The following is a 19,135-nucleotide window of genomic DNA, read 5'->3' as shown; positions in this document are numbered from 1 at the left end:
GAGCTGAAGGCTGCTATCAAAGCCACCTGAGCTTCCATAACACCTCAGCAGTGCCACAGGCTGATCGCCTCCATGCCACATTGCTGCATTGATGAAGTAATTGATGCAAAAGGAGCCCGACCAAGTATTGAGTGCATTTACTGAACATACATTTCAGTGGGCCAACATTTCATATTTTAAAAACATTTCTCAAGCTGTTGTTATAAAGTATTCTAATTTACTGAGATAATGACTTTTGTGTTTTCATTGGCTGTAAGCCATAATCATCAACATTAACAGAAAAACACTTGAAATAAATCACTGTAATGATTATATAATATACGAGTTTCACTTTTTATATTGAAGAACTGAAATAATTAAGTTTTTGAGGATATTCTAATTTTGTGGGATGCACCTGTAGTGGAGAAAATGGATTGCGCAGGCTGTATTTCAATCCCTTATTTCAAGCGTGATGAGCCTCTGGAAGATGTGTCTGGCTGCAACTTACTTCCTTCCTCACCAAGAAGACAAGCAAACAGCTGAAGAGAGCCAGTATGTGCATAGGGTGACTGTGTGGCAGATCAGTACAAATAATAGCCAGCCAGCAATTATTCACAGTGTGTAGCCACCTATAGTTACCGCAAGGAGGTCATTCACAAAAATGGAGACTACACCATACTGTCTTATAAATATTTATTCAAAGACATTGAATAAAAGCATTTTGGTGACACTCACAATATTTCCATCTACAAATAAATCAGCTAATACAACAAATAACAATGGCCAATATTTAGATAATTGTACCTTTTCCATCTTCTCCAAAACTTCAACAGTGGAAGGCTTGGTCTGTCAGGGACAAAGTCTTAATTATAAATAATGTAGCAAATTAAAGAATTGACAATAAAGTAGTCACACTGTTCTGTTCACTCTTCATTACGATAAAGAACACTGCCCCAGAAGACATGGCAGCAGCAGAAACTTCTTGATCCAAAGAATTTCTCAGCATTTCTTTACTATGTTCAAACCAAAAGGCAAAGAACTTATTCTTAGGTTTAGTCAATCCCAAGTAGTCTTTCCTACACATTTTAAAAGCTTGAGTAAACGTAAGAAAATACTGAGGAGGATTTGATCTCGCTCAAATGAACTGTACTCCTTTGGAACGTTCAAAATTGGTGTAGAGCGGTTGCCAGGTTCAACAAAAAATAAATGCCAAAACATGTCGATTTTTTTTTTTTTTTCCATGGTCAAAGCAATTCCCCAAAGACATGTGGTAAGAAGTAATCAAAAAGTACATACTCCAAAATGGTACCAATAAACCGTTGAGGTCATCATGCACAAACAAGCCCTGATAGCTCCATTAACAGAAAATATAAAAAGCTATAGGTCTGAAAAATGGGGATAAATCAAGTTTTTTTTTTTAGAATTTTTTATAAAAGCGGTAAAATAAAACAAAGGTATAAATTTGCCATCACCTTAAAACTACTGACCTGGAGTTTTAGGTCTCAAGGTCATTCTTATCACGCAGTGAACAATGTAAACACAATCCAAAAAAATTATAATATAATTTGTTATTTAAAAAAAAAAATGCAAAGTGAATGGTGCCATTTAAAACTTAAACTCTTCCTGTAAATTACATAGCCTTATGAGGGCTGGTTAAGAGAAAAATAAAGATATCGCTCTTGGAAGAGTGGGTAGAGCAAAAAGAAAAAATATATACTATCTATATATCTATCACATACATACACATAAATTAAAGTATTTGGCCCCCTTGAACTTTTCTACCTTTTGCCACATTTCGGGCTTCAGACATAAAGATATAAAATTATAATTTTTTTGGGAAGAATCAACAAGTGAGACACAATTGTGAAGTGGAACGAAATTTATTGGATATTTAAACTTTAAAAAAAAAAAAAACAGTGCAGCAAACTCACTCCAGAAGTTCAGTGAGGATCTCTGAATGATCCAATGTTGTCCTAAATGACTGGTAATGATAAATAGAATCCACCTGTGTGTAATCAAGTCTCCGTATAAATGCACCTGCTCTGTGATAGTCTCAGGGTTCTGTTTCAAGTGCAGAGAGCATCATGAAGACCAAGGAACACACCAGGCAGGTCCGAGATACTGTGGTGGCAAAGTTTAAAGCCGGATTTGGATACAAAAAGATTTCCCAAGTTTTAAACATCTCAAGTAGAACTGTGCAAGCGATCATATTGAAATGGAAAGAGTATCAGACCACTGCAAATCTACCAAGACCCGGCCGTCCCTCTAAACTTTCATCTCGAACAAGGAGAAGACTGATCAGAGATGCAGCCAAAAGGCCCATGATCACTCTGGATAAACTACAGAGATCTACAGCTGAGGTGGGAGAGTCTGTCCAAAGGACAACAATCAGTCGTACACTGCACAAATCTGGCCTTTATGGAAGAGTGGCAAGAAGAAAGACATTTCTCAAAGATATCCATAAAAAGTCTCGTTTGAAGTTTGCCACAAGCCACATGGGAGACACACCAAACATGTGGAATAAGGTGCTCTGGTCAGATGAAACCAAAATCGAACTTTTTGGCCACAATGCAAAACGATATGTTTGGCGTGAAAGCAACACAGCTCATCACCCTCAAAACACCAAGCCCACTGTCAAACATGGTGGTGGCAGCATCATGGTTTGGCCCTGCTTTTCTTCAGCAGGGACAGGGAAGATGGTTAAAATTGATGGGAAGATGGACAGAGCCAAATACAGGACCATTCTGGAAGAAAACCTGTTGGAGTCTGCAAAAGACCTGAGACTGGGACGGAGATTTATCTTCCAACAAGATAATGATCCCAAACATAAAGCAAAATCTACAATGGAATGGTTCAAAAATAAACGTATCCAGGTGTTAGAATGGCCAAGTCAAAGTCCAGACCTGAATCCAATCGAGAATCTGTGGAAAGAGCTGAAAACTGCTGTTCACAAACGCCCTCCATCCAACCTCACTGAGCTCGAGTTGTTTTGCAAGAAGAATGGGCAAGAATTTCAGCCTCTCGATGTGCAAAACTGATAGAGACATACCCCAATTGACTTGCAGCTGTAATCGAAGCAAAAAGGTGTCGCTACAAAGTATTAACTCAAGGGGGCCGAATAATATTGCACGCCCCACTTTTCAGTTTTTAATTTGATAAAAAAGTTTAAAATAACCAATAAATTTCGTTCCACTTCACAATTGTGTCCCACTTGTTGTTGATTCTTCCAAAAAAAAATTTAATTTTATATCTTTATGTTTGAAGCCAGAAATGTGGCAAAAGGTAGAAAAGCTCAAGGGGGCCAAATACTTTCACAAGACACTAATATTATATATACTATATAAGTCAGAGAGCACAGTGCACATCACAGGGCCCAGTGATGTGCAGGGGAGGGAATTATGATAATTAAGCATATAGGCAGGGATTTGGGGGAATAATAAGCAGATAGGCCGGGATTGCTTGGCTTCTTCCGGACGCCAAGACTGTTCAAAATAGAGTTGATTAAAGCGCTTTTCTCTGCAATCAAACCTCTACTATGGGCCATACAGATATGTATAGATTTTCTTCTCTATACCCTATATGGCCATAGTAGAGGTCTGATAACTGTTTCCCTTTAATTTTAGGTCATTTTTGTATTCGCTCTTTTTTTTCCATTTGATAGATAATAGGGAGAAAATGTAAAGAAAAATAGGAAATAGCTGTCTATTTTCTACCACAAAAGACCTAGAACATAGCAGCTTATGTTCCCTCCCTACACCCAGCAACCACATGATCGCTGGGCCTGGAGGAGGATGCACTGTCAGTGCTTCCTAATCTGTATACACAAGTGACTGTACACAGTGATCAATAAAAGGTAAACATGGTAATAAACCAGATTTATCTTCTCTGCAAAAAGTCTGGCTGTGTCTGACAGCCGGCTCCCTGCCCCCAAAGCTGCACAATCTCCTGCAAGCTGATTACAACACTGCCTTAATGTCATAAAATGTCAATGAAGAGTAAAGTGTGGACTGCAGGGATGTTTATCATCTATGGGCCATCCAGAAGTAGTTAGGAGACAAAGGAAAGCTGAAACCTAAATTAGTTGCTTTGTGCAGCTTTTCCACTTTTGCTTTGATCAGTTTTGACAGTCTCCCCAACTATATTCCCAATCTGCATGGTTTCTTTACTCTGGGGCTTCCACAAGCTGTTTGGTGTCCAATGGCGATTTCCAGGCCTTCATCCTAGTAGTCTACGAACATCTTTCCCCTGCTGTCTTACGCTGCTAAACTAGAGGATCACTGTATGAGTATAGTGTGTGTCTTGGGCAACCACTTGAACTGTCCTGTTACACATACCTTCCATCTGGAAAGGAGCGCCCCCATTTGGTAGCTGCAGATGAATCCAAATCTCTATAGCATCGAAATCCACCACACCCTAAAAGGATGAATTAAGCAGACAATTAAAAGATACAGTGTATATGCCAGAAATAATCCTGTTGATCAATTTTACTTTTCTTATATTAAATGCAAATCTCTCAGCTGTTACAGTCCTATTTAAGGCGGCATGTAGAACTGACATAGCAGCTGGACTCAAACCATCTAATAGTTGAAGAAGCACACCTATTAATGTTTTTATACTCTTAATATATTGCAATTATCCTATTATATAGCACTGTGTACTTACAATTGCTCATTTTACCTTTCTACCCAGCTAATTCTTCTAAGCTCTAGGAAGAAACAGGAAGTCTCTTGTCACTGAATTTATCACCCCCTCCTCAACTCCTGACCCAGCTGCTCACTCCTCCCCCTGTCAGGGACTTTTGCAGTGGTGACTCATGCAGGGAAAATTGACCTCCTGTTTCTACATAGAGGTTAGAAGGATTCCGCTAGTCAGATTTTGATCACGTGATCTTATAGACCTAATGGAAAAGAGAAGAATTAGCTGGGTAGAAAAGTAAAAGGAGCAATTGTAAGTACACAGTGCTATATAATATGATGTATATATTAAGAGGATAACATTTTTTGATGGGAGGAGTGCTTCTTTAAACACATAATACATTTAAAAGTTTTTACTCTACCTGTCACCAGATTACACAGTACAAACTGCATACATTAGAATACAGATCTTAGAGCTGATGAAACTGGTACAATTACTTTGAAAATCTAAGTGAGAACGGCTGTATAATCTTTATAAAATAGTTAAAGATTGTTATTTACCATTATCCATTAGATAGTGGATAATTTTCTGATCGCTGGGGGTCCGGCCAAATAGAGACCCCAGCTATCCAGAGAACAGGGCTCTGTGCGCTCCTACCTGAGTAGGACCATAGACCATGGATGGTGCAGAGGCCAAGCATGCCCACCTCCGCTGCACAGAGTTCAAGAGCTCAGATCTTGGGATCAGAGTGTCTCATCGGTCCGGTCGGACCCACTTTTTTGTGAACAACCATTTAAACTCAATCTCCGCCTAACTATTCTTAATGACAACTTCTCGGTGACCCTGTGCCCTCCTTCTGCTGAACTCTCATTCTGCTCAGCACAAGCTGCAGCTGTCAGTCAGGCTGACTGGAGGCTGAACACACGTGGCCTCGTGAATTTTCTAAAATCTAATTGGGCTCACATAATGCTCATTTTAATAACTGGATTAAACAGCCATTCTGACATGGATTTTCAAAGTAAGTACACTAGCCTTGTCAAGTCTTGGAGAGTTATTCATTAATATAAGCAGTTTCTATTGTGGAATTTGGTGACAGATCCTCATTAAGTCATGTATAAAGAAAGGGGCATGACTAAAGTCAATATCAATATTCTAACAAGCATGCACTGCTATCTAGGAATGACAGCATTAGGAACAGACTCTTGTACACACTCACAAAGCATAAATCCATGGCACAATCAAAGTCACATGAGAATTAAAACTTCAATACCATATGATTTTAATAATTTCAACACATGGTTAACAGAAGCCAATAAGTCGACATACACTAAAACGAATTTTAATTAGCTCATGCAAAGCCACAAAGCAATCACAGCCAAACTACTACCATCCTTCACATTGCTTCAAAAGTAACTATCTTTAAAGAGGACTTTTCACCAAATGTTTCATGTTCAACTGGACATACAATGTAATAGTGTCTGCAGAGCGGAATAAGACGTCTGTTTATTTTAATTTCGCCTCTCTGTTGCGGAGCTATTAGCAATCACTGTACTTGGCACCTAAGTCCAAGTGGGTGCTATCAAATATTTTTCACTGGGGGCGTGTACTTTTTCTCCCTGTATGAATTGTCCAATCATAAGCAGGCAGAAGAAATGCAGTAAAATAAGAACACGCCCCCACATCAAAGCTTAGGTTTGTCAGAATGTGAGATGTAAAGATACAGCTCTGATCTCCTGGTCTAACCTCCAGCATGATTTTTTATTTTAAATCAATCAATAGCACATATGAAAATAAGTAACTCTGTCCTATATCTCATCAGATTTCTGCTAGTTTCTCCTTCTGGACCGATCTTTCACTCTCAATTCATGGGTAAAATCTGTATTCAGTAAAAGCAGATTTCTACTTTACAAAGCTAGGAAATACCAGTAAGTGCTTTTAAAAGATCTATGGAGCAGGGGGAGGAGGAGCTAGAGGCAAACAGACATTTTGCTTCAAATTATCCTGAAACAACAGTAATAGTTCTCCATAGAACTTTATGAGCACCAACTGTCATAAGCCTCTTTCAGTAAGAGTAGGTTCACACGAATGTATAAAAATTGTTCAGAGTTTCATCCAGAAAAGTGGGACGATTTTTTTCCTCACTTGTCATCCGTGTACAATCAGTTTATTACAGCAGGAACTATTAATCATTTACAGTTGCCAATGTACCCGTAAAAATCAGAAACTATACTGTGGCTCCGCATGGCATTTGATTTTTTCCACGAATCCAGACATGAATGGGTGAGTCTCATCCTATTTCAGATGCAGATTTGGTCAATGTATGTGGGTGGGGGGGGGGGGGGGGGGAGATAAAAAATTAAATTTAAAACAATCTTAACATTGGCCCGAGTTCTGTCCGTTTGTTTCCACGGATTTCCCTATTTAGATACATTAGAAAGTTTCTCATTTTCATGTTTGATTCACTACCTGAAATGCGTTGTTTGTTTTATCTATTACCATGGCATTGTAACTTACAAGCTGAAGTGTATTCTATTCGCATCAATAAAAGAAGATTTTTTGGGGGATTTCCGTGGAGCTGGATTATCCTTTTCTTGCATTTATCTACATCTAAAGCACAGGAGCCTCTTTTGCGCCAGATTTCCAATGAATGCATGTGGGCGAGCTGGACTTTGTTTTCCCCACTTGTTGACAATGGCATCATGGTTTCTGTTTTGTAATGGACCCAGAATAGAAGTGACAGATTACCCCGACATGGGCTCCATTTACATTATGCTTGGTCTTTATATATCCGAGGCATATGTCTGGAGTTCTCCATGCCACATGTCAGCCTATGGCTACATTCAGCATACACCGAGTCTTTCTGGCAGACAGACTAAACACGCTCATATAGGATAGTATGAACATAGACTAATATTGGGGTCTGTCAGATTTCCATTTTTTGTGCATTATATACTACACAAACATGACAAGGAAACAAACGCCTGTGTGAATAGAGCCCAGGACATCCAACAATTCTTGACAACTTATTATATTTCGATGGTCTGTTACATGGAGGAGGGATCCCACTTCTTTTTGTTTTGGGGAGAAGTACTAAGACAGTGTCCAGAAGTAGACAGTCTGTATAAGCAATGCAAAGCTTTGCGGTTACAAATGCCTTTTAATTATGTCAACGACAGGATATTCCTTCACCATTTACACTTGGGTTTGTTAACAAACCGCTTATTAAGAATTGTCCAGTAACCATCACGGCATTTAGAAAACACGTCAAGCTATAAAATAACTGTCCATGAGTCACAATAACGAGAAATGCTTTCGACACACTTTAAGCTCATGACAAGAAAGAACTTGGAATTGTTCTTCTTTCAACAGACTTCTAAATTCACTGAAATATAACCAACACAGGCCGACAACGACACATGCAAGGTTTTTTTATTTTATTTTCTTAATTCACTGTACAAGCCCACAATGTGGAAGCCAAAACATAGGCTAGAACATTCATCTCCGCATGCTGAGGGTTTCATTAATCTGTTATAGATTATTATAAGATTTTTATTGCAAACTAACAGCAAAGAAAAGTGATGTCACAGACATTCTGAAATTTATTCCATAAAGCCTATTGTAATCCTGGACACAAAATTATAACTTTCCCAATAAACTATAAAAAAAAAAATCATCATATTTTCTCTTGCTCATGTTTTTGCATGCGTGTAGACATCCACCACATGGTTTAAGGGTATGTGTCTACGATCCGTCCAGGCCTGCGGCACAGACGCTGCAAAAGAGCCGTCTGCGGCTTCCGCTCATTATGCAAATGAGCGGCGGCCATTTTTTTTTTTTTTTTTCACATGCGGACTTTCCTCATAGAGGTTAAGACTATGGGGAAAGCCCGGATGAGGACCCGCAAGAGGAATTGACATGCTACGGTCTGAAAAGATGTGCCGCATGTCAGTTTCCGAGGGTGATCCACAGGTGCACAGAGATGCATAGTGGGCATGGGATTTCTAGAAATACCATCCATTATGCTGTAACATTTATTTTAATCACTTATATAGCGCCATTAATTCCACAGCGCTTTACAGACATCATCTGCACGGTCCCCGTTAAGGAATCTAGATTAGGAGCCCCATCAGTAAGTCTTTGGAGTGTGGGAGGAAACCGGAGAACCCAGAGGAAACCCACACAAACTCGGGGAGAACATACAGACTCCTTGCAGATGTTGTCCTTGGTGGGATTCGAACCCAGTACCCCAGCGCTTCTACTGAGCCACCGTGCTACATCTGGCCGCTGCGGGTTTGACACTGCACAAGTCCGCAGCATCCAATCTGCATCGGCTCCGGACTGTGGGCACACAGCCTGAAGGGTGGTCTAGCACCTAACATGTATTTTCTAAATATCTATCCTTACACCCTAACCACTTTTGTAATTGTCTTTATTACACAATACCCTACACTTTTCCCTATCTAGCCTAAATGTGTTTTGCTTTTTTACTGCACTTCCTGTAAAGTTTTGTTTTAGAGGAGTCTCAAATGTGACATCACAGGAGGCTGGGTTTGCACTCAGTCCCTGTGGCGTCTATCGCTCCTCCTGGAACAAGACGTAACCATGGGACAGCGCGCGTCACCTCTGAAAACATTCTGAATCCTGGCTGATGGATGCTGTAGGAGAAGCAGAGTACAGGCGCAGCACTCGCATCTATCTCCTACCCCGCAAAAAAAAAAAAGTTCTCTGGACCCAAAGAGGAAATTTCCCAAAATACTATAAATTAAACGGGGCTGTTATATCTTTATAATCTTTAGGAGCACACCATTCCCCAGCGTCACGGAAGTGATGCGCTCCTGAATGATTGATAATCCGAACCAGTAGCATTGCCACTGGCCGACATGGTTTGCTCTCCGATGCCGCAAGCAGATGCAGCATTGCCTCTGCAGAATTGGAGGAGAGTGGGAGCAATTAAGAAGGCCAGATTCAGCTTCAGAGCAGCCGTGGAAACTCCTATAGCAAAGAACTTGAAAGTGCTTCACTCGTTGCATAGGAGACCGTCCACCGCTGACATACTGCAGAGGTGGCCAGTGATATAGGCAACGAGAAGTAAACTATACAATTAAATAACTTGGCTCTTGAAAACTAAGAAGATTTATAAGAGAGAAAATTGAAAAGCTGGTGGTGTTTTTACACGAACTTTGCAGTTTTACCCATTTAAGGAGACGAGTTGAGTGAGCCCTTTTAAAATCGGAAATCCAGGAAATTCATAAGTGAACAGAATTTGAAGCTTTTTGTATGGGAAGGGTTATAGCTGTCTTATAAAAAGGAGAGATGGGCTAAACCAGTCCCTCATTCAGAACTTAGTCTGGTTTTAAGAGGGCGGGTTTACAGCAGCATTTTATCATTTGTAGTATGTCTGTAACACTCGGACTCCCTATAGTCCTAATGAACTAACTTAGATTACTATAGGGTACAATTGTAGGGATTAAAGATGGCTTGAGAGAGCAGAAAGCAACTGCAATTGCCCTGGAGAACCTGTAATGTACATGAAATACACAGACAGCCCATTGATTTAATTCAGTAGTGTAAAGGTAAGACTAAGGCCAGATGGAGCAGTTGCAAAGCAGTCAAAAGCCATATGCAGTTGACTGAATGCGGTTTTTGCATAATCAGACATATCTGACATACTTTTTTAACTGCATGACAAATTCAGTAGATTATTTTTGTCAATTTAGAAGACCTGCAATTAAGATCCCGCTAAAGAACATGCAGAAAACACACTGACAAAGCAACTACGAGATCTAATGCCCTAATATTTCATTATACAAACACTAAGCACTTGCTATCAGGTCCCGTCGTCCCCTAAGTATTGCAGAATACCTGATGGTCCAATTGCATCCGTGTTTTTTTTTTGCAAGTTTTTTTTTTTTTTTTTTTTGCTTCCACTGAAGCAGGTAGACTGCCTGGAACTTTTTTCCTTATGTATTGACTCTTAGCAATGGATCAGTTAAAAAAAAAAAAACTGATGAAACTCTGATAGAACACTTAAAGAGGTATTCCCATCTCAAAGATCCTATCCAAATATGTAGCAGGTGTAATATTAGCAAAATACTTCCAGTTAGAAATGTAGTATAGTTCTCCTGATTCGCTATGTCTCTTTCCTCATGTACAAGCATTGTATGACCTTAGGTATCCATGGTTACAGCCACTAGCTGTCACTATATCAGCGGCCGTAACCATGGATACCTAAAGTCATGCAATGACTGTACATGAGGAAAGAGACATAGCGAATCAGGAGAACTATACTATATTTCTAGTTTGAGGTATTTGCTAATATTACACCTTCTACATATTGGGATAGGATCTTGGAGATGGAAATACCCCTTAAAGTACAAAGTCTGTTCTTCAGGCAGCAGATTTTAATAGCCAAGTCTGATCCGCAAAAAAAAAAAAATAAAAATACGGATGAGAATAGGACATTTCTATGAGTTACATGGATGTCGCTCTCAGATCTATGATTAACAAATGTGTAAATACATCCATTCTAGTGTCCTTCCAAACAGACTAGGCAAACCATGAACAATAACTTCCAGAAACCTAATGATCACTTCTGCATAGGTTTCTTTGCACAAAGTTGCTAAATAGATATTTGCATTAATGCCTTGGTTTACATAATAAAAACAAATAAGGTTAACCAGTCAAATGGGAGGTACAAAGTTCCTTCACACAGGTCTCTCAGCAGAGAACCCTCCAGGCAATGCAGAGACATGGAAAGCAGCCAACACATAGGTGCCGAGCAGAGTCCACACCCAAACGCGCCAAAGCCTCAAAACTCTGGAGCTTTTTGCATCAATAAGAGTAACCCAAAAGGTCTCCTGACCACGTCTGTAATAAATACTTTTACACCCCAAATATTTACAGTCTAGCAGTATGCCAGAGTTTAAAAGCTAAGTTTATGAAGTAGAAGATTCTTTAGGAAAAAACTGGTTCTGAAGAATTTTCTATGGTGTCTCCGGTCATACATACATAGAGGTGCATCTCACTAAATTAGAATATCAAAAAGTTAATTTATTTCAGTTCTTCAACATAAAAAGTGAAACTCCTATATTATATATAGACTCATTACACACAGAGTGATCTATTTCAAGTGTTTATTTCTGTTAATGTTGATGATTATGGCTTACAGCCAATGAAAACACAGAAGTCATTATCTCAGTAAATTAGAATACTTTATAACAACAGCTTGAAAAATGTTTTTAAAATCCGAAATGTTGGCCTACTGAAAAGTATGTTCAGTAAATGCACTCAATACTTGGTCGGGCTCCTTTTGCATCAATGTGACGTGGCATGGAGGTGATCAGCCTGTGGCACTGCTGAGGTGTTATGGAAGCCCAGGTTGCTTTGATAGCAGCCTTCAGCTCGTCTGCATTGTTGGGTCTGGTGTCTCATCTTCCTCTTGACAATACCCCATAGATTTTCTATGGGGTTAAGGTCAGGCGAGTTTGTTGGACCAAATCAAGCATAGTGATACTGTTGTTTTGAAACCAGGTATTGGTACTTTTGGCAGTGTGGACAGGTGCCAAGTAGGGCTGTGGAGTCGGTAAGCCAAACCTCAGACTCCTCAATTTCCATGACACCGACTTCAACTCAGACTCCGACTCCCTCATACATGGCTCATGTTTAAGTGATAAATTTACTGTAGCACAGATTCATCTCAGCTAAAAGTCTAGACCCTTAGATCAGGAATCGAACAGGCATTTATAGGACATTTCATAACTTTCCCAAATTCCTATGAAAAAATATTCCCCACAAACTGCATTGAACTACTGTACCCAATTTATTATATATTATATAGGAGTCAGAGTTGGTCCATTTTATACAGACTCCACCAAAATGAGCTCAGACTCCAACTCCACAGCCCTAGTGCCAAGTCCTGCTGGAGAATGAAATTTCCATCTCCAAAAAGCTTGTCGGCAGAGGGAAGCATGAAGTGCTCTAAAATTTCCTGGTAGACAGCTGCACTGACTTTGATCTTGATAAAACACAGTGGACCTACACCAGCAGATGACATGGCTCCCCAAACCATCACTGATTGTGGAAACTTCACACTAGACCTCAAGAAGCTTGGACTGTGGCCTCTCCACTCTTCCTCCAGACTCTGGAACCTTCATTTCCAAATGAAAACTGGAACTCTGGGACCTTGTGGAGTGTGTCAATGACTGCCTTCTTGACATCTGTCAAGTCAACAGTCTTCCCCATGATTGTGGAGCCTACTGAAACAGACTAAGGGACCTTTTTAAACGCTTAGGAAGCCTTTGCATGTGTTTTTTGTTATTCTAATTTACTGAGATAATGACTTGTGTTTTTATTGACTGTAAGCCATAATCATCAACATTAACAGAAATAAACACCTGAAATATAGAAATATATTATATAATTACAGAGTGATCTACGAGTTTCACTTTTTGTATTGAAGAACTGAAATACATTTTTTTGATGATATTCTAATTTTGTGAGATGCACTTGAACGTACAACTGAGACTGTTAAAGGAAGCTCAAAAACACTGAACATATGCACAGCAAGCCATTCTGACATTGCAGTGCATAGGTTAATTCTAGTTAGCATTTAAAGCGCACCTGTCAGCAGGATTTTCCTCAGTAAACCACATATACTGTCAGGTGGGCAACATTACACTGTTTAAAATGATACCTTGGTTGATGAAATCCGCCCTGTGGTTCTTGTGAAATCTTTACTTTCAGTTTGAAGATAATGATATGCCCGTGCTCTGGGGCGGCCTGTGGGGGGGGCGCTCTATCTGGTGCTCTGCTTTCATATTCATCTGTATGCTCTTATGACAGGTCACTGTGCCTTCATATACCTGACTCCTATTTTACATAATGCATCTAATAGTGAGGGGCTAGGTAAAATAGGAGGCAGGTCAGTGAAGCACAGTGATCTGTCATAAGAGCATACAGATAAATATGTAAGCAGAGCACCAGATAGAGCGCACCCCACAGGCCGCCCCGGAGCACGAGCAGATCATCATCTACAAACTGAAAGTAAAGATTAAACAAGAACCACAGGACAGATTTCATCAACCAAGGTATCATTTTAATTAGTGTAATTTCGCCCACCTGACAGTTTATGTAGTTACTGAGCACAATCCTGCTGACAGGTGCACTTTAAGCATCCACCTGAAAAAGATTGTGTGCATATACCCATAAAATACTGCAATCTAGAGTAGTGTTCCCCAACTCCAGTCCACAACTACCACTAACAGGTCATGCTCTCAGGATTTCCTTAGTATTGCATAGGTGATGGGATTATTGCCTGTGCAGGTGATGTAATTATCACCTGCGCAATACCAAGGAAATCCTGAAAACATGGTATGTTGGTGGGTCTTGAGGACTGGAGTTGGGGAACCCTGATCTAGAGCACCATTATTCTGCATCAGCAACCCTGCCAATATACTGAACACGGCCTTTAGCCAGTTTCACAAGTGTAGTAAAAAAAAAAAAAAAAAAAAAAAAAAAAACACAGTATTTTCATTAAAAAAAAAAAAAGCAGGAGGCTTCATCTGTATTGTCAACCATCAGAACAACTTCATTGAATAACACTGGTCAGAAAGCTGTCAGTTTTGCATTTTTTCATTGCTAAAGGTCCAAGTCCAGGCCCGAATGATGTGTAATGACTGCATCATCGATCAGTTGAACATTTGACAGCTTACCCACTTGCCAGAACAATGGATTTGGCATGCCGAAACCAGACATGACCAACTTTGTATTTTATTTTTAATCTATTTTTCACTTAGTTTATTTTCTTCCATTCTGAAAAGCTATAGCAAAAAACATACACGATCTGATATCAAATAGTAAATATCTTAAATTTGTCAAGAAAAAGAATTTATGAATAAAACATACCGATGATATATAAAGATAATATATACGGTAAATAACAAGAGTATATGTACAGCAGTCGTTAATCCACAAATTAAAATCAAGAAAGCAAAGCATAAAGGTCTGATCACCTCTGGCAATGCCCGGAATCAGGGGAAAGTCAGTACAACGCCACATACATCAAATAGTCAGCTTATTCCACCAACACTAGTGGGTTCAGTCACCCCATATCTAATTTGGACAGGCACCAAATGTTGACCAGCCATATACAACCCCTGACAAAAATTGTGGCATCACCGGGCTCGGAGGATGTTCATTCAGTTGTTTAATGTTGTTGAAAAAAAAAGCAGATCACAGACATGGCACAAAACTAAAGTCATTTCAAATGGCAACTTTATGGCTTTAAGAAACACAAAGAAATCAAGATCTCAATCCAATTGAAAATCTTTGGTGGAAGTTGAAGAAAATGGTCCATGACACGGCTCCAACCTGCAAAGCTGATCTGGCAACAGCAATCAGAGAAAGTTGGAGCCAGATTGATGAAGAGTACTGTTTGTCACTCATTAAGTCATTGCCTCAGAGACTGCAAGCTGTTATTAAAGCCAGAGGTGGTGCAACAAAATACTAGTGATGTATTGGAGTGTTCTTTTGTGTGTTTGTTTTTCCATGATTCCATCATTTTTTTTCCTCAGAATTGAGTGATTCCATAATTTTTCCCTCTGCTTGGTCTGAAAAAAATTACCCTTACTGAGTACCACATTTTTAATCTTGATTTCTTTGTGCTTCTTAAAGCCCTAAAGTTGCCATTTGAAATGACTTTAGCTTTGTGCCAGGTCTGTGATTTGCTTTTTTTCAACAACATTAAACAACTGAATGAACATCCTCCGAGCCCAGTGATTGCATAATTTCATAATTTTTGCCAGGGGGTTGTATGTATGTATGTATGTATGTATGTATGTATGTATGTATGTATGTATGTATGTATGTATGTATGTATGTATGTATGTATGTATGTATGTATGTATATATATATATATATATATATATATATATATTTATTTTTGAAAATTGCACAACTTTATGATACCAAGAAGAGACTATTTGATGAAGCCATTTATAGGCTAGGCTGAGTCTTATAGGTCAGATTTCAAAATAAAATAACTTTGAAATATGTAATGCTGGTAATGACTAAAGCCCATAAAGTATTCATAGCTGGCAACCAATGTGCAGAATCAGCAGAAAGCAGTGACGTAATACAGACACAGAGCCAGGAATCATTTTTACCAATATGGAAGAAAGGAAACAAGTACAGTACAGGGCCCAGATATTTGGGGCAGGCACAGTATTATTGGGGGGCCGGAGTAGACTGACACATGACAATTTTTTGAGAATGAATCACATGATATACTGAATCCTATTACTTAGACCAGGGATGTCAAACTCAAGCACACAGAGGGCCAAACTGAAAAACTTGGACAAAGTCGTGGGACAACCAGTATGCAGTATATTGGGCCCCACATAGTCCACCATACAGAATAAATGGGCCCCACATAGGGGTGGCGGTTCTTGTGTTGCGAGCCAAAGAAAACCACCCTACGGGCCAGAGTTTGACATGTATGACTTAAGGCCCCGTCACACTTAGCGACGCTGCAACGATCCCGACAACGATATGACCTGTCAGGGATCGTTGCTGCGTCGCTATGTGGTCGCTGGTGAGCTGTCAAACAGGCAGGCTCACCAACGATCAGGGGAGCAGCGACATTGTGGAAAGAATCTTTCCACGATGTCCTGCTCCGGTTACCAGCCTGCTGAAGCAGGAGCAGGCTGGTAACCATGATAAACATCGGGTTACTAGGGGCACACGTGCCCCTAGTAACCCGTTATTTATCATGGTTACCACTCTGCTACGGTGAGCGGGAGGTTACCGCTCACTTTAGCAGGCTCGTAACCATGATAAACATCGGGTTACTAGGTGCGCGTGTGCCCCTAGTAACCCGATGTTTATCATGGTTACCAGCCTGATCGCTGCTCCCGTTTCGTCACACACAGCGATGTGTGCTGACCAGCGGGAGGGCAACGACCAAAAAATGGTCTAGGACACTTTGCAGCGATCTCACAGCAGGGGCCTGATCGCTGCAAAGTGTCACACATAGCGACATCGCTGGTGAGGTCGCTGTTGCGTCACCAAAACCGTGACACAGCAGCGATCTCGCTATGTGAGACGGGGCTTTACACCGCTGCTTGTTCTGGGATTTTCAGCTCGGTGGGTGGTCCCATCAGTGACTGACAGCTTTATATTATACTGAATCTTTTCTCACAAAACTATGCATAAATCTACACATCCCACCCCAGGTCTATAAGGCTATGTGCCCACAATCAGGCTACAGAAGTGCTGTGGACGCAGCACATTTTTGCTGAGTCCAATCACGCAAGTAAATCCATGTGTCCATTGTGGAGTTAAGGCACTCTATACATTCTATTGTGGAGATTTCTGTTGCGGAGACCAGCGTCTCCGCAACAGAAATTGACATGCTGTGGCTTGTAAAGCCACACCGCCGATGAGTTTACGAGGCTTCAAATAGAAGCACAGTGGGCATGGGATTTCTATAAATACCATCCACTTTGCTTCTACTGTACAACGCAGAGTTTTGGATGCACCGCAGGTCAACTGCGTCCAAAACGCTGCTAGTACAGACTGTGGGCACATAGCCTAACATGCTGCCTACAGATTAGAGTGCACGGTCATGGTCTCTTTAAAGGGGTTATCTAGTATTTAATTTTTTTACTGCGAGTCTAAGAACAGGCAAGCAGTTGCTAACTACCTGCCTATTGTGCCCGGCGCCGATCTAAGGCCGGAACAGAGCAATCAGACAGCTCCTGCCGGCAATTCAGAGGCTTACACCGACGCCACGTTGCCTGGGCAGTGGCCGCTCTTCTGCTCTGCTGACGAGGTGTCACTGCCGATATAATGCTGATTGACAGCCGGCTCTCCACTGCCTAGCAGCAGGAAGGTGGCTGTCAATTAGCATGATGTCGGCAGTAACACCTGTCAGCAGAGTAGAAAAGGAAGAGCAGCTGAATCGCTGGCAGGAACGGTCTGTGTCCACTCTGAGCCGGTGCCGGATAGAACAGGCAGGTAGCTGCATCTTTTAACAACTACCTGCCTGTTCATTTTTTTTCTATGGGCCTGAAAACTAAAATAATAATGGACATCCCCTTTAAGAGGAAATGGAGTGCCGACAGTGTTGTCATTACAGTCAAGGGCCAATTGAGAGGTAATGGTATTATAGTGTAATTTACAAGCAATTGCAGGTTCAAGTATAAAAAAAAAAAAAAAAAAGGGGAAGAGTTTAAGTCACCCTATTTTTCCTACAATATTATGTAGAAAATGTTATGTGCAGACAGTCAGGCGGGCACGGCAGACCAGATTATCTTATGCCGTCTTCAACACTACAGATGTGACGTCCATAAAGCATATACACACAAGGAGGAAACTCACTGTTGGACCCAGGGAAGGTGAGCAATGCACAATTTGGATTCTTATTAGTAATGGAACGTACAGGAAAAACTTTTTTGAAATGGAACAATCACTTAAAAAATATATATATATATTTGGTATCGTCATGTGCAGAACTGTCCCAACTAACAAAATATCAGATTTATTCCATAAATATAAAAGTATTAAAAAAAGATACTTTACCTCCCCCTAAAAAAAATAATTAAGTTGAATGGACCCTGATACAATTATTTGTTAGTTGAAAGTTACAGCTCCGGGAAGGCGAGAAGGGGCTCATAGTGACCATACCGCTGGCCGTCCCCCCACATTAGGCCATCCCTATCTTCCCAGGACCCTACAGATTGGGTGCTCCCTCACGTACCACGCTCTTTCCTTCCCATCACCTGTGGTGCTTATGGAGTGTAATGTGGGTGCTATAGAAGGGACTGCCTCCTGCACAGCGCACAGATTGTTAGGACTCCTGTACTGATGGCACTGAGGGGCCCACTGTCTCCCAGAGCCCGGCAAACTGCTGCTCACATGTAAGGAGCAGGTGCAGGACATGTCAGTGGGGCTGCAGTCAGGACACGAGTGGCGGCTGTCACACGGCCACACCGGGCAATAAGCGGACAAGGGAAAAAAAAAAAAAAGGGAAGCGCTGCAGTGACAGGCCTGTGCCGGCCCCGGCTCCCCCTGCACACACCGGGCTATCACACAGCACAGAGGCAGCGTTACCTGAGAGTGACAGCAGCGCCACAACAAAGCCGCCTCCGCCTCCTGCGCCCACAAGTATTCATACAGCGAGGGCCTTTCTCCAAGACGTCGGCCCCGCCCTCCACTCCTCAAACGCCGACGTCACACGCACTGCGCTCCCAGCAGCCAATCAGACAACGAAGGCGTGGCTCAACGTCGCTCAGTGACGTGGCAGTTTTAAAAATGGCGGGAATGCGCCACAGCAAGATGTGGTGAGTGATCACATGACTGGGACAACAGCGTCGGCCGCTGTCAGAGAACCATAAGCGGCTCTGGAACAACGGTGCTGCCAGTGTGTACGCAGTTATAGACGGGGAAACGCTATTTTCCTTTTACTGATCGCTACCACATCTCACAGGAAAGGATTCAGCATGGCTTTTGCTCCTTTTTTTT

At 41.0% G+C, this 19,135-nt stretch overlaps 1 protein-coding gene across 1 annotated transcript in view; it reads right to left on the bottom strand.

Annotated features, from left to right (window-relative positions):
• Positions 1–18,882, bottom strand: part of LNPK (lunapark, ER junction formation factor) — a 67,843-nt gene extending 48,961 nt beyond the window's left edge. The window contains exons 1-3 of the mRNA XM_073646890.1: positions 18,725–18,882; positions 4,314–4,392; positions 784–825 (exon numbers count right to left, since the gene is read on the bottom strand). Of these exons, the coding sequence (XP_073502991.1) occupies positions 784–825; positions 4,314–4,340 (69 nt within the window). The 5' untranslated portion in view covers positions 4,341–4,392; positions 18,725–18,882. The remainder of the gene's footprint in view (positions 1–783; positions 826–4,313; positions 4,393–18,724) is intronic.
• Between the last annotated feature and the right edge of the window lie 253 nt (positions 18,883–19,135).

This window comes from Phyllobates terribilis, unplaced genomic scaffold, assembly GCF_046119375.1.
Source record: "Phyllobates terribilis strain yellow unplaced genomic scaffold, ASM4611937v1 Scaffold_9__5_contigs__length_417890890, whole genome shotgun sequence".
NCBI classification, from domain to species: Eukaryota; Metazoa; Chordata; class Amphibia; order Anura; family Dendrobatidae; genus Phyllobates; species Phyllobates terribilis.
This window is presented reverse-complemented; position numbering and strand designations above follow the sequence as displayed.